The sequence below is a fragment of the Triticum urartu genome, chromosome 5A (assembly GCF_056163025.1).
Source record: "Triticum urartu cultivar PI428250 chromosome 5A, HENAU_Tu73, whole genome shotgun sequence".
NCBI classification, from domain to species: domain Eukaryota; kingdom Viridiplantae; phylum Streptophyta; class Magnoliopsida; order Poales; family Poaceae; genus Triticum; species Triticum urartu.
The window spans coordinates 665874001-665890745 of NC_141877.1; the positions used below are offsets into that span (position 1 = coordinate 665874001).

The window sequence follows — 16745 nt, forward strand, 5'->3', positions numbered from 1 at the left end:
TTTCTTGTACATGGTGACCCACATGTGCCAAACATATCTATGAAAGAAAATTTTGAAAAAAATTAATTTTACAATGCCCCCTTGAGGCATAGACCGATGTTTTCAGCAGTCAGTCTAGAGGGCATTATAAATTCAAAAAAATTCAAAAAAAATACAAAAACTTGGAAACCTAGTTTTGTTTGTGGAAGAGATCATCTATGCCAAAATTGAGGTGATTTGGAGGTGGTCGAAAAAATGTCCGCATTCCGGAGGGACTATTTGGTACTTAAGCCAGTTTTTGAAAAAAGGTGAATTTTTCCACCACCTCCAAATCACCCAAATTTTCTTGTACATGGTGACCCACATGTGCCAAACATGTCTATGAAAGAAAATTTTGAAAAAAATAATTTTACAATGCCCCCTTGAGACATAGACCGATGTTTTCAGCAGTCAGTCTAGAGGGCATTATAAATTCAAAAAAATTCAAAAAATACAAAAACTTGGAAAATGCAGCATTAAATCAGGGTGTGTACAACTCTAGCTTGTTCTTGCCAACACTACTAGGAAAAGGCATGCTAGTGGCGCACCGATTTTGCCTTCTAATGGCGCACTACTGGTGCGCCACTGGATGTTGTTTTGGCTGATGTTGTTTTGGTGCCATTTTGGATGGCTGCAGTGACTGTTTTGGTGCCATTTTTGATCTCCTAATATGGTTGCAGTGATCATTAATTTTAGAGCAAAATATGGCTGTTATTTTTTTGTTTTGTTTCAGAAACAGGAGAAACCAAAGGGCCCACGTCCCCCTTCAGAGTTTTCGAGGGCCAAAGGGCAGGACGTTTGAGTTTTCGAGGCAACTCCCCATGTCTCCCCTCCACTGGCAACTCCCCATGTCTCCCCTCCACTGGCAACTCCCCACGACCATGACGCAGGTAACTCCCCTCCTATTCCATTGCCGCTCCATCTTCCTCCCTCTGCCTCCCTCCTCATTCCATTGCCGCTCCATCTTCCTCCCTCTGCCTCCCTCTGCCTCCACCATCAAGCAACTCCCCTCTGCCTCCACCATCGCTGGCCAGGAGGGCAATGGCGGAGGAATCGTGGAGCAACTCCCCTCCGTCTGCCAAGCATCACCGTGGTGAGGCGTCTGGCAAGGAGCCGCTGGTGGTCGACGACGACGTTCCAGACCCCGGGCAGAAGCAGGACTACACCGTGCCGCTCATGGTTGATATCCACCTGAAGGAGAAGCTGGATGTCGTATGCACCAGCAATCCAGACGAAGCCGACAAGAGGATCCGCGACATGAGGAGGAGGCTCGGCAGCATGGTTTCTCGGTCGATCGGCATTGATGTCGAGTATACCAGGGAAGACGAACCTCCGCAAATGGCTGCAGTTCTGCAGTTATGCGTGGAGGATCTCGTCCTGGTATACCACATCACCGCGGCAACCAAATGGTAAAAACATCCAGTTCAGAAGTTTCTGAAGTTCTGAAGTTTCTGTCTAATTAGTAGTTTCTGAAGTTTCTGAAGTAGATGCAATAGTTCTGAAGTTCTGAAGTAGATGCAATACTAGTTCTGAAGTTCTGAAGTTCTGAAGTTTCTCTCTAATTAGTAGTTTCTGAAGTTTCTGAAGTTTCTGAAGTAGATGCAATAGTTCTGAAGTTCTGAAGTAGATGCAATACTAGTTCTGAAGTTCTGAAGTTTCTGTCTAATTAGTAGTTTCTGAAGTTTCTGAAGTAGATGCAATAGTTCTGAAGTTCTGAAGTAGATGCAATACTAGTTCTGAAGTTTTGAAGTTTCTGTCTAATTAGTAGTTTCTGAAGTTTCTGAAGTAGATGCAATAGTTCTGAAGTTCTGAAGTAGATGCAATACTAGTTCTGAAGTTCTGAAGTTTCTTTCTAATTAGTAGTTTCTGAAGTTTCTGAAGTAGATGCAATAATTCTGAAGTTCTGAAGTAGATGCAATACAAGTTCTGAAGTTCTGAAGTAGATGCAATACTAGTTCTGAAGTTTCTGTCTAATTAGTAGTTTCTGAAGTTTTTGAAGTAGATGAATTTGATGCACCAGATTAATTTGATGCAGGCCCAAGGAACTCCGCCCGCTCCTGCAGAGAGAAGAAGCTGTACACCTTTGTTGGCTTCTCCATTGGAGGTGACAAGGAGAAGCTGAAGTTGTCTGGTTTGGAGATCAACCCCGACAAGTACGTCGACATTCAGCACAAATGGAGAGTTCCAAACAATGGAAAGAAGTGGCAATCTTTGGCTGAGTTTGCAGCCAGCCTCATCCACCCATCCTACAAGGAAATGAAGGAGAAGATCAACAAGAAATTGGACCACAAACGATGGGAGGACAGCCCACTGCCAAACAACCTCATCGAGTACGTAGCGAAAGATGCGTACGTCACCTACGAGGCATGGAAGAAAATCGAAACCGTCAAAGAAGGTTTGGAGCAATGGCAAGAGGCGGAGGATCATTGGGATGACGCCTACTACTAGGGATATTGAGTTGTTTGTTGTATTATGTGTCTCAGTTTGTAGTTATGTGGTTGAACAAGTTTGCTTTTGTTATGTTGAATAACTTTGCTTTTGTAATGATGAACAAGTTTGCTTTTGTTATGTTGAACAAGTTTGCTTTTGTAATGATGAACAAGTTTGCTTTTGTTATGTAGTTATGTGATTGTTATGATGCTGGTGCAGAACACTTATGGTTGTGATGTGATGCTACTGCTATATAGTAGTGGCGCACCACATGACAGGTGCGCCATTAGTGTCCATTCCATCTATAGCCTTTTTCCTAGTAGTGCAAAATGCAGCATGATGGACTGGCTGCAATGGAAATAATGGTGACAAATGCAAAAAATGAAATATGACAAAAAAGCCCGCCTACTTGCCGCTTAAAGTTCACAATTCAACGGCCTGCATTTTACTAGTAACCCAATCATTTATTGGGACAGGATGCAGAGGCCCATCAGATTGTGATAACAGGTAGCAAGTAGGCTCCACAGGGCAGGGACGGAGACGGTTAGGCAATGTGCTGCCCGCTTTAGAAAGGAACTTGAGAGGGAAAGCTCAGCCCGCTATATAAACCGGTGCTAGCTCCGCTCGCTCGGCGAGGTGGGACTAAACTCCCTGCACCCCTGGGATGTGCCCGGCGCGACGCTCGCTTGGGCCTAATTCGGATGGGCCGTCCCACGCCAGCCTCACCCGCTGGGTCGCTAGATGGACCGTTGGGCCATCTCGTTGTCTGCGCCTGAGGCATGCATGCATGGGAATGGCGGCGACGTGGGTTTGCATGCGCGGGTGGCGGACGTGAACTTTATCTATCCGAACTATGTTATGATTTCTACCCGAAAACAAGCTCCCGTGCGACGCGCTCCCGTGCGACGCACGCCTCTCGCGTGATACGCGATTCCGATGCGACTGCGTGCCAAGTTTTATAGATGGAAACTTCTTTAGATGCAATGCCATCTCACAAACAACTCAGAAACCACTGTATGATTGATCATAAAACAGATGCATTGTTGTTCAAAGAACTGTCTCATGAATAAATTGTACCATAATTGCGAACATAGTGTGAAACAGAAAAAAATGTTTGTTTACAATAAAATAATCCTGGTTTGAAGCTTAAACTGGTTGAAAAACAATTGAGCCTACTCCATATTCTCTTCTGCACTGCCAAAATCCAGTGACCTCTTGCGTTGCGTCGTTGGAGATTGCGTCGGGCTTGGCGACGACCCATGTGCTTCAATCTTTTTCTCTTTAACATCAATTAACCATACAACTTAAGTTGTTCTTGGTCTTTCTCTGCCAACTCTCTAGCAAGACCCTCCATTTCTTGGATTCTCACTTCCTGTAGAAAACCATAGGAATTGTATTAGGAAGAACTCAAAAAAGACGTAGCCATAAACTAGATGCATGTAACATGTAAAATTTGAACCTCTGAATCAATGTCATCCTCGGGAAAACAACCCGTAGTTTTATTGTACACAATGTACAGGTGACATGTCTTGCTGCCATTCAGATCAGAAAGAATTTTTTGTACATCATCTGGTCCTGCAATCAAGAACATTCCTTCTGGCAGCTTCCATGCAGACCCGGGTAAGAAGTAGTACAGTTCTGCTCCCAGTTTGCAACCAAAAGTATCTCTCATTTCACTCATAATGAGATCGTAGGTCACTTTGGCGGGTTCAAAAATTCTGACTTCTGCCTGGTGTTCATCAAAGTATGCTCTCGGGACATGTGACATCTCATCATCCCTACTAACAAAAAATTCCATGACCAGCACCTAGTATCTCACATCAGAGTTAATACATTCAATGAGTAAAGGGGAAAACATAATTTTTTATGTGCATAGAAACATTGCAGCGTTGTTACCTGCTTTTGTGGAATGTATCCTTCATGTGGAGTGACTGGGGATTGTGCCATCTCAAACCTTCTCACCTTGTTATGTGGAATGTATCCTTCATGTGGTGTGACTGGGGACTCTGCCATCACAGCTTTCTTATCCTGCGTATGAAACGTCGACAGTGGGTTTACACACAAGTTTTGGAAGGTCATACCATATCTTGGGTATGCATCGTTGCGAGGTACTTACAAGGGGAGAATTGACGATATATTGTTGGGGTGGACTGATGTGGCATTGAACGGGTGACTCTATCGCAATGTCTCGAGTGAATGGCGACTGTGCCGTCTCATGATGCTTAGCCTACATACAATCGCCGACATAAGGTTGCCACAAATTGAAGATGTTTGTATCATAGAATACGTAGGTCCTTAATATATAGAATCGGTGCGAGATACTTACAGGGGGAGAATAATTGAAGACATGTTGTCGGGGTGGCCGTGAGATCGCACGGTCTTCTAACATATGTCCTTCCAAGCGGACCTTCTCCAGCATGGCCTTATAATCCATGTCCGACCGCTCCTGTAGCAGCTTACTGTCCATATCCGCACGTGCTTGCAACACATACGCATCCATCCTGACTCGCTCTGTCTTTATAATACTGTCCACAAGCTTCTGGTCCTTCTGCAACGTTTGATGCATTTCCTTGTAGCCAAGGACACTTTTTTTTCCATGTACTCACAGTCCCGCTTATACTTTTCTTCAATCTCAAGACGCATCTTCGCCATCTTACGGGAAAACTCCTCACGCTCCTCCTTTATCATCTTGTCCACGTATGAACGTTCTTTTTTAGTTTCTTATCTACCTCATCGCGATCCTTTTGCACCTTCAAGTCGATCTCCCGGCGCGCTTCATGCAAAGACTTGTCGTACTCCGCATGGTTGTTATGCGCCTCTGAGACCATGGTCCCTACAGCAACACATATACCCATAGTATGAAAACTGTATCCACAACCTCATCCAACTAATTCGAAACAATACAACCGTGAAAAAATATTCAGAACCAGTTCGTACAATCAACTACTACAAACTATCAATCAAAAAGCTCTTGCATGACATCCTGTACTCCAATTACACCAGAACTACTCAACTATGGCAAAACCTGGATTTTCTAGTCTCTTCGGAAATGACTTCTTGGTCGAATCAATGGAAAAAATAATCAGCACTGCAATCGAAGATGGGAGGAGCCGTGGAGGAGACCTTTTTAATCCGGCGTTGGCGTGGTCGCTTGAGAAGCGATAGCGCGATCCCGGCGATGGCTATGTGAAGAGAAACAAGGTAGATGGGGTGGTTAGGATAGGGTAGATATGCGGTATAATGGGAAGGTATATATTCGTGATTGTAGGGTTAATTAGTTATTTTGAAGTAATGCGCTTCGATGCAAGTTTTTTTTTAACGAGCGTGATGTTTTCGGGGCTTCCAAAACATGTGCACTGACCGCGGGTCCAACCACATATCATAGAAGCCCGAGCCATCATCGTGCCCGTGCCAAGCCGCCGCCCACCATTGCCTCCCTTTCCCTTGCCCCACCAAATTGTTATTCTTCTCCGGCGACGAAGCCTGCCATCGCCGGCGGACGGTGAGAGACGAGAGATGTCCATGTCCAGTTCGGCCTCTCCGTCATCATGGCCGTGGTATGGTTCACTGCCGATGACCAGATGCCCCGACTGCCCACGCATCGCGCCACTGAAGCGTTTGACAACCATATCAGAGAAGAATGGAAACCATGGGCGGGAATTTGTGAAATGCGAGAGCAAACCAGAAGCGGGGAAGGTTAAATCTATGTTTTGTTGTGTCTTTTTGCTATGAATTCTGACCCCAGATTTATATTTATTTCCTCGGAATTGGGATTTAGGGTTTCCCTTCCCTATTTCAGAAGCTGAAAACATGCAAGCATTTTGAGTGGCTGGATGAATACGTTGAGAGGCTTCAAACGGATGGCTTAATTGATTTGCCCATTGATTTGAGGCACGGGGCAACCCTAGAGGCAGATCTGCCATCAACGGTGGATAATAAGGGCTATGCCAATGTTCCTCTGATGGTGGCGGATGCGGAACTCAAGGTGGAATTGAAGAATATGAACAAGAAATTAAGGCAGTTGATCGATCTGAATAAGCACGCAAATCTGATGGCCGCGGGATTTTATTTTTCAATAATTGTTGTGGGATTTGTTTACTTGTTCATCATCACTCATTAGAAGTTGTTAACAAATTATTTCAGTCAGCTTCTGTATAAGCAATGTCATTTGTGCTTGATGCCTTGTATGGCTAGACCAAGGAAAAGCTCATTTGAAATCTATTGGAAAGGACAAATAAAATTAAAAAGTGATTTCTTGTTTCCAAAATAAAATTTAGCAAAGAGGAAATAGCTCGAACATAACATAGTAGCCCGAACATAACATAGTACCACGAACATCAATATAGTTGATCTAACACAAATAGTACGATAATGATGATTTGTAAAGTAGCACATTACATCAAGGATTTATAAAGAACGCAAATTATTTTACTACGTTGTGATGTAACAACTCCAGAGGCACATGTGGAACATGGGAAACAAACAGATAAATCCCTTGATTTCCCAGGTACAGCAGCATCATCAAGAGTTAGGATGAAAAACAATGGTTATGGCACCATATTCTGCCATGTCTTGGGGCACAACACGATGAGGCAGTTTCTGTTTGAACAACAAATTTGTTATGTTAGCAAATTTGTAACTTATTCTTCTCTAAAAAAGGAAGAGCAATAAATTCATTCCAAGAATTTCCAGAAATAATTGTCAACCCATTTTCGTTGGTAATTACGAGATATGTTTGGCGCAATTAGTGGCTAATTGGTTTTTCTTGAGGAATAGTGGCTACTTGGTTTGATACATGCCAAACGTTACGTTCAGATTAGTTGCATTATTTTGTTCATTTTTTACCCAAAAAATCTATACAAAGTGTTAATTGGACAATGTGAACAATGTGGCACGAAGGTTGTCAGCCCAGCCAGTGGATGGAACGGATCGATGGTACCAGATGGAATCCATTGTAAACCAACCCTAAACCCTAAACCCAAAAAACCAAAAAACCCTGAACCCTAGACCCTGATAACCCTAACCCCCCCCCCACCCACCCACCCACACACACGAAACCGTAAAAACATTAAATTTTTTGCCCCACGTGGAAACCATTATGCATGAATTCTCTATGGGGTCATGGGATGCCATGAAGAAGTTAGGGATCATTAGTACATGTACACGCAAGTACGATCTCTGACACGCGCATTTCCGGTCCCTGTACATGTACATGTAAACCAACCCAACATCGATCCGGTTCAGTGGATGGATGCATGCTCTATGTGGCACGAAGTATGTCGGCCGAGCCAGTCGACGGACCAGATCGATGCTACCGGAGCGATTCCATTGTAGACCAACGCTCGACCTATGTCCGGTGTGTGTGATAGGTCCACTGTAAGACAAACATAGTTCCATCAACCCTAAAACCCTAAACAGTGATAACCCTAACCCCCCCACTAAACCGTAAAAACATTCAAAATTTAGCCCCACATGGAAACCATTATGCATGCATTCTCTATGGGGTCATGGGATGCCATGAAGAAAGTTTGGGATTATACACGCAAGTACGATCTCTGACACGCGCATTTCCGGCCTAGCATGTCAACACCCCGAAAGCACTAGCTAGGTTCCTCACTTGTATGAAACCAACCCAACATCGATCCGGTCTAGTGGATGGATGCATGCTCTATGTGGCACAAAGTTTGTCGGCCGAGCCAGTCAACGGACCGGATCGATGCTACCGGAGGGAATCCATTGTAGACCAACGCTCCATCAATGTCCGGTGTGTGTGCTACGTCCACCGTAAGACAAACATAGTTCCGTCAACCCTAAAACCCTTAAACCCTAAACCCTGATAACCCTAACCCCCCCACTAAACCGTAAAAACATTCAAAATTTTGCCCCACATGGAAACCATTATGCATGCATTCTCTATGGGGTCATGGGATGCCATGAAAAAAGTTTGGGATTATACACGCAAGTACGATCTCTAACACGCGCATTTCCGGCCTAGCATGTCAACACCCCGAAAGCACTAGCTGGGTTCCTCACCTGTATGAAACCAACCCAACATTGATCCGGTCCAGTGGATGGATGCATGCTCTATGTGGCACGAAGTTTGTCGGCCGAGCCATTCAACGGACTGGATCGATGCTACCGGAGGGAATCCATTGTAGACCAACGCTCCACCAATGTCCGGTGTGTGTGCTACGTCCACCGTAAGACAAACATAGTTCCGTCAACCCTAAAACCCTTAAACCCTAAACCCTGATAACCCTAAACCCCCCCACTAAACCGTAAAAACATTCAAAAAAATTTCCCCACATGGAAACCATTATGCATGCATTCTCTATGTGGTCAAGGGATGCCATTAAGAAAGTTTGGGATCATTAGTACATATACATGCAAGTACGATCTCTGACACGCGCATTTCCGGGCTTGCATGTCAACGCTCAACCCTAAACCCTGATAACCCTAACCCACCCCCCACTAAACCCTAAACCCTGAACCCTGATAACCCTAACCCCCCCCCCACTAAACCCTAAACACTGAACCCCTAAACCCCTAAACCCCTAAACGAGTTGACAATATTTTCTTATTTCTTTATATCATTTATCCAAATCTCACATAACTCACGCGGCCCACCCCTCCCTAAATCCCGCGATTACAGCTCCGCATTCTAACCACCCGGGCCGTCCGCACCTCCCACGACCGCTGCAAGATCAGATCGGAGACGCCGGTCGCCCACGGAATACAGGAGTCGGCGGCCACCACTCACCGCCCACCGCCAACGTGATCTGAGGCTCGGACGTCAGTGTTATTCTCGCCGCCTCCTCCTCGCGTGAACGCGCCATTTTTCCTTTGCACTGTCGACCGCACTATACCGACACTTATAGTTTCCGACGCACTAACCGCCGCCATCTACTCGGTGGCACCGTCTCCGAGATAAGTTATTACCTGATCATAACTCTTTATAATCGTTGTCCGCCGCTCCTTTAGTAGTTGAACCCTCATAGGTTTTGCACCCAAATAGGTTCTGTGCTTAAACCCATAAGTGGATCATATGTTAAATGACCCAGTTAATTTTGTGAAAATTAATTCTCTGCTAATTTTGTTATACATTTTCCAATTTTGTTCAGATTAATTGAGCCGGATTTTATCATTGCATACGAGCCAGCAATGTCAGTTTCAGATACGAACCTTCATAATGGAGAAAAGCCCATCTCCGAAATTACCGATGCGGTAAGTAATTGACTGTTTGTGTACAATCGTTTCGTACACATAATTCATGTGTACTCAGTATAATTTAATGGCATGTAACAGGAACTCGCCGAAAAGCATGGTCATATGAAGTTAGTATGCTCACAGACAAGGTTCGGAAAAACCATGAAACTGTTGTCACAAGACCACAAAAAGTACATCATATCAGAAACCAGTCTTGCACATCCTCTTTTGTTATAGGAATTTAATGTCAAAATTTGGCATTCCGATAGAAGGGGAGGATATAGAGCCACATCTGGAAATGCAAACCGACATAGAATTGTTTACCGCCTATGCAAACAATGGGCAAATTTTGATTTCTGACCTTGAAACGGCGATTCGAGCTTCCAAAGCCCCAGACGGCGATTTCCTGAGACGGTTCATTCTGTACGCAATTGGTACTGTTCTAGCACCAACAACACAACATTATGTGGACTCGAAATTTCTCAACCTTGTTACAGATCTTGAAAACCTTCGGAAATTTAACTGGGGATGACTCACACTTAATCACTTCTTCAAGTCCGTTCACAAGTTTAGAAATCGAGATCACGTAAATCTACAAGGAAATCTAATTCTGCTTCAGGTTAGTGCTAGATCACTACTTAATGTCCTTTAATTATTGTTCTATTGCATATCTATATGTGATGAACTAATTTATTGTGTAGTATTGGTACTGGGAGCAAGTACGTAGTGGCCGATTAATGTATGCTTCTAGACCCCCTCCATTGATCGCACGATGGGACGAAATGATGGCTACTTTAAGAAGCGATGCTTACGAGAAAGGAGGTCTTCATAACGGGTTGGTACCTATCTACAATTGAACTTTCTATATCCGATTTTTTATTTGGTACTAATGGTTCATTATATTTTATAAAAATAAGCTGTCATGGAAATTTGTGCTCCTCAATGATCGTCCGAGAATTCTAATAATTTTTCAAGAAAAAAGATGAACATGTGCATCAACATGATTCGTATCGAGCACCATCACAAGGACAGCAATTTAGTAGCCAGCAAGTATGTACTCCAAAGACTATTTTTTTTTGCAATATCACAAATAGGAGTCATGGAACCTCATTCATTTAGCTATTGTTATCAACGGGGTTTTATTTTGTTTACACAGATTGAAATGGTAGTTGAAGTCATGAATGCACGCATTGCTGATCATAAAAAGAAGGTAGGCAGGAAGTTAATGGAAATTGAGCACAGATTTGATGTCAAATACCAGACTCTAGGTGAAGACTTGATCGACATGAAGACTAAAACTGGCACTAATCCTAGGTTGTCGAAGGCCGAGGACAAAATTAAAGACTTAAGGAGGGAACTCCATGTATGTCATACTATGCATTTTGTATTTTTTATGAATATGTTCCTTCATGTTCATTATTGTTTGCATTGTTACAGGAATTAAAATACGAATTTACAAGCAACCGACAATCAGTGTCACAGAAAGGAGGCGTGCAGGTGATCAATATGGCCCAACACGTTAATATCTAAAAGTAACAAACTAATGATGAACTACCTTTGTTCATTGTAGGATCAAGTCAATGTGTGCAATTCATCCCTGACAGGAACTCCTAGGGCTAGCCAATTCATGACAGGGACTTCGAGTACACCAAGTGCAAGACATGTGACGGAAAACAATGAGGAACCACAATTAACTCCGATGAAGCCTGTCTTTGGTAATGATTACAAGTTCACAGATGAGGACAAAGAGACAGCCGTTTACATCCGCGGAACATACGACCCAGTTGAAATAGCTAGAATCGGAGACATTACCCTCACAACAGAAAATCTGAAGCGAAATTTGGACGACAAATACATTTATGGTGATGTAAGCCCATTATACTCTATTCTACATCATTACTGCAACAACTGTCTTATTATTGTATGATTGAAAATTTGGCAGGTTATTATGGCATATGCTCGCATTAGCCAAATTGAGAATGATACTACCTCAATCATATCCCCTCAAGAAACCGAAAAGCTGTTACAAATGAAGGGGGTGGTTCCTGTTGGACGTGCAGCCTCATGGTTAGCTCGTGTAGCAGGAAAATTTGTAGGGCGCCGAAAGGTACAAGTTTTCCACACTTTCATAGTTTACGTACACACTGTACACGACAAATTTCAGTTCTCAACCCAACCCAAATTTTACTGCAGGTGCATGTCTCACTGAATGTACACCAAAACCATTGGATGCTAATGATGTTTAATTTTGAAAAAAAATAAATTCAGACTCCGAACTCCATGAATTATCATTGCGACAAGACCAAGGAAGATTCTCTTGTAAGTGTTCTCTTGCTGCCTCTTTTGATCCGCATGGAACATGAGCTCCCGAAGTACCGTAACCCTATGTATAACTCGTCGTACCCTAGGTGGACTCGATTCAGTTCTGCATTGACGAAGCTGTCAAGAAAGGGTTGATATCACCAGCTAAGAACATCAATTTTGCCGAATGGACAAAAAAACGCTATGAGAACATACCACAACAGACGATGGGTACGCATGGCCTCATAAATTATTATTTGCGTACACGAATAAGATTACTGATCTTTAACTAAACATCGCAGGACTTCCTGTGCGGTTTGGACACTGTAGTACATGTTGTCATGGAACGGGGATGAAATGACCGATATTTTGAACCAGGTAATTGAATGCCTAATTTAAATTTGTACTTTGTTTAGCTTGAAAGCTATGCTGAAGTCAGTGTCGGTTATCCAATATAGGCAAGGATAGATATTTTTCAGGTGGAAAATATGTACAGCCTTACTGCATTCAAATTGCAATGCGCTTCGTCTCGAATCATATAAGTTCCCCATAATGGTTAGCGCTACATCAAGAATATATCATTTATTTCATAAGTCTCATGATTAGAACTAACGCAGCACTCTCTCTTATACAGAAGGAGGTGTACGATGCCCAGCAAGCAGTTCTACCTGATGCTTCAGAAGAGGACGTACAATTAGTCAACAATCCTGATGGTTCCAACGAACCTGACATATCCAACTCCCAGAAGGATACCGGTGCACCCAACTCCCCCAAAAATGGTGCACCCAACTCCCCCAAAAGGAAGAGAGCACGTGGACGCCCGAGAAAGCTAGTCGATCCCGAGGAAGCAGCAAAAACAAAGAGTCTTAAAGAACTGAAACTTAAATTTGACAGCAAGACCATAGCCAACCAAGTGTCTTCGTTACCATCACAGTCACACAGAGAGCATAAACCAGCACCAGCTTTATTGAGCCCATTCAAACACAAATAGGTAGCATCAATTGATCATCAATTGATACATGCTCATGCTCATGCTCTACTTTTAGCATCATTTGATACACGTTTTGTTCTTATCAGAAAGTGGAAATAGGTACTTTTGGCAATCATGAGCATCCTCTACTTATTGCAATAACTAATGCATTGATACATTCTCATGCTCATGCTCTACTTTTAGCATCATTTGATACACGTTTAGTTCTTATCATAAAGTGGAAATAGGTACTTTTGGCAATCATGAGCATCCTCTACTTATTGCAATATCTAATGCATTGATACATTCTCATGCTCATGCTCTACTTTTAGCATCATTTGATACACGTTTAGTTCTTATCAGAAAGTGGAAATAGGTACTTTTGGCAATCATGAGCATCCTCTATTTATTGCAATATCTAATGCATCATCAGTACAAAGCTTGATTTGGCAATAGGTGGAATCGGCAATCATTTGCATGCTTTAATTTTGTCAAAAATTAATGCATAGTTCAGTTGTAACTGCTCATAGATATGGCAGGAACATGCTGAGTTATACACTAAACATAGTCATGCCAAGCTATAACTACCATAGTCATATTATTAGAGTTCCTAGCATGCATCACCGTACGGCAGAATAACACAGCAACCATAACATAGACCACCGTACGATACTTGAGTTGCTAAGGCCTTGTATAATGCAAGGTGCTTATGGGAGTTGCTTATAGAAATAAACCAGGCTTTTCTTAAGCACATGTGCTTATTTGTACAGGGTAGACGCATAACTAGGCGTCTCTCCTGTAGAAATAGGCACCGGTGCTTCAGAAAAACCCTGTTTATTTTTCTAAGCACCACCCTAAGCATCTAGCATTGTACAAGGCTTAAACATGCATCACCAAAATAGTATTAACAACTAGGAACACTAAACCAGAGTAGCAGCAAACTCTTAACATAAATGGCAGATCAACCACGGCTCAGCATAGGTTCAGACACACCATAGGACATCAGTTTTAGACTCGAACAACAAAGAAACATAGATAACATAAGAGGACACGGCGGTCCTGGGGCAGCAGCACTCTAGCAGCACATCACTTCTCTCCCTTCTTCAATGCATGTTGCAGGGCTCATTGACTTTGACAATCTCGAGGAAGCGTGCGTAGGCAGCATGTTTAGCCAGAGTACTGGCTTTATGCTTCTTACCATGTCCATTGCCAGTGCTGAAGGCATGCTAGATCATGCCATCTATGCCGCCACCGATCACCTTGCAACAGAAAGGGCACCCAATCTTGCCAAAGAAACGGTACTTGATCTTCCCAGCAATCATATGCCTCAGGGTGTACCGGCTCTTGCTGTGCCTGCTGTCCATGTTGTAGTCCACGTCGTCGTCATCCTCCTGTGAATTAGTGAATTAGTACACATAGAAGAACTCAGCTAATCTATTATGGTACATTGACTTTAATTACAATGTTTTGAAAGTACACATGTGTAACATGGCAACTATCTATTTGCTAGAAACAAGGCGTATGTGCACATACATAATTGAGCCAAAGAAATTGACATGCATAGATATGGACGGTGGAATAGTTGCATTTATAGATTAGTGCACAAGTAGTACATAATTAACACATGAAAGACTTCATGAAGTGGCTTGGTTTAATGATATTTGATACTTGTTACAGGTGTAATTCTTATTGGAATCAGAAAAATGGCTTCATTATACTCCTCCATGTTTCACACAAGGGGGGTTTGTTCTATCTACTGGAATGAAGAAACCATTATTCTTTCTGACAGCGGCAATACTGCTTCTCCAACATTGTTAGACCCTGATAAGTTTCAGAAGGAAATTGGTAAAGGAGCTATGGGGTGTCTCACTGCTCATATTGATGAGAGATGTGGCTGTGATCATCTAGATAACATACTGTGGAAAATTGGCTAGATGAAATGTTTTGATTTTTTGGTATCCAGTGGATATGTACTGTCAGCCCATAATTATTAAGGGAGCGACCACTTCCTTTGCAAAATGGAAATCTGTATAGAATTTGCAAATGGATCATCTATGAACATGTGTGCAAACTAATCATCTATGAACATGTGTGCAAATTAATTCATCTACATAAACTAAAATGAATCAGGAACTGCAGCATTTTGTCACTGTCCTTGGGAAGCCAATGGAGAATCCTGCCATATATCCATTGTTTAACCCAGTTTTTCATTAATGTATCCCTGCCATGAACATTTTCTTGTATTTGGGTTCATTACCCCACTTCTTTCATTAATGTATCCCTTGTGAAACTTATGCTCATCTAGTTAACAAGACAAACCCCAATGCCATGAAAAAAAACCAGAGTATCTGCTGGAATCAGAATGTGAATCAGATTTAAAAATCCACATCCAACGTGAAGATATATGCTAGATTCCTACAATCCTACATACGTAGAACTAGCACGCCGAAGTGAAATTGATGCTCATCTAGTTAACAAGAAAAACCCCAATGTCATGAAAAAAACAGAGTACTACCTCACATAGCTCGTCGATGGCATCCTCGTCGAAGTCGCTGCCCTTCCTGCAATCTACGTCGAACTCCTTTATGGCGTTCTCCTCGAAAAGCTCTTCGATTTCGTCATGCACCTTGCGCTTACGCCTTCTCATATCCTCCTCCTCCAGATCTTCCCCGACCTTGTGATCGCCGACAGGTGCCTCGACGGCTGCGATGGCAGCGGGAGCAGACACAACGGTCGCTGCACCGCCAGCTTCCGCCGCTACGGCGGGCTCAGCCGCTCCACCTACGGCTGCAGCCACGGCAGCAGACTGCTCTGCTCCGATGGTTGCCTTCGGCTCGTCCGCCGCATCTTCACGTTCGCGCTTCATCGTCGGTCGAAGACAGGAGGAGGGAGGCGTAGGAAGGGAGGAGGGTGGTGAGGTGGTGAGGAAGGAAGAGAGGGTGGGAAGAGGACGATGGTTTTCTACCCGATTCGGGGAAGAAATGCACTGCTCCTGCCTCTTGGAGTTATCGAGAAGCCGCGGGTGCCGATTTGACTTGACACACCCACCCGGCCGTCCCCATTCCACGTGGGGACGTGGCGGTCGTGCACGCGGTCGTGCACCTCCTGCGGTTTGCCATCAATTGCTATCGGTCTCACAAGTGGGTCCCCTTGTCATCCACAAAACCAAGCTACCACATGTACCACATTTTTCTTTCTCCTCGTCTCGACCACTCCACATCTTTCTTTCTCCCCTTCTCGACCAGCGCCGCCGCCGCCATCTCCCGATGACCCCTCTCTTTGCTGCCAGTGCGCGGCCGCCGCCAACTCCGGCAAGTACGTGGGATCTCCCCTCTTCTTCCCTTCCCCAACCGCGTCTCCCTACGGAGGCGGATCTGAGCCGATTGGTTTGGAATGAAACTTCGTTTTTGGATTGGATCTTGATTTGGTTTCTATGGTTTGAGACCAAATCAATCAATTAGTTTGAGCCGCCACTACCACCTACTACTGCTTCAAATCCAAGAGCCACTGTTGCCGGCCGGAGCTCGTCGGCTCTCTCGAGCTTTGACGCCATGTCTGATCTAGATTCATGACGTGCCCTCGCATATGGCTGTGTCCACGGTTTGAACCTTTGGATTCAATACAAAAGTTGAAAACGGTTTGGACTGGGTTGGATGACGAGCATGTATAGTTCAGTTTGGTCTAGATTCTAAATGAAAATATCTGGATTGGTTTGGTTTTGATGTGTGCCGTGGATTGGACTGGTTTTAGTTTGGATGCCGAACTATTCCAAGGTTTAGATGAGACGGGCATTGCCATTGTCATTGGCATTGCTTTATTA

The 16745-nt window shown here is 43.6% G+C and overlaps 1 protein-coding gene across 1 annotated transcript; it reads left to right on the plus strand.

Annotated features, from left to right (window-relative positions):
* Positions 1-1059: 1059 nt before the first annotated feature.
* LOC147973886 (uncharacterized) lies at positions 1060-2466 on the plus strand. The gene is made up of 2 exons (XM_087524826.1): positions 1060-1427; positions 2061-2466. Exons 1-2 carry the CDS (start codon positions 1060-1062, stop codon positions 2464-2466), a joined length of 774 nt encoding a protein of 257 aa, XP_087380952.1.
* Positions 2467-16745: the final 14279 nt, after the last annotated feature.

Excerpts from the sequence above, each read along its gene's own strand:
- LOC147973886 (XM_087524826.1), top strand. The coding sequence starts at position 1,060 with ATGGCGGAGGAATCGTGGAGCAACTCCCCTCCGTCTGCCAAGCATCAC. Across the intron at positions 1,428-2,060 it reads ATCACCGCGGCAACCAAATG|GAACTCCGCCCGCTCCTGCA; the intron begins GTAAAAACATCC and ends TGCAGGCCCAAG.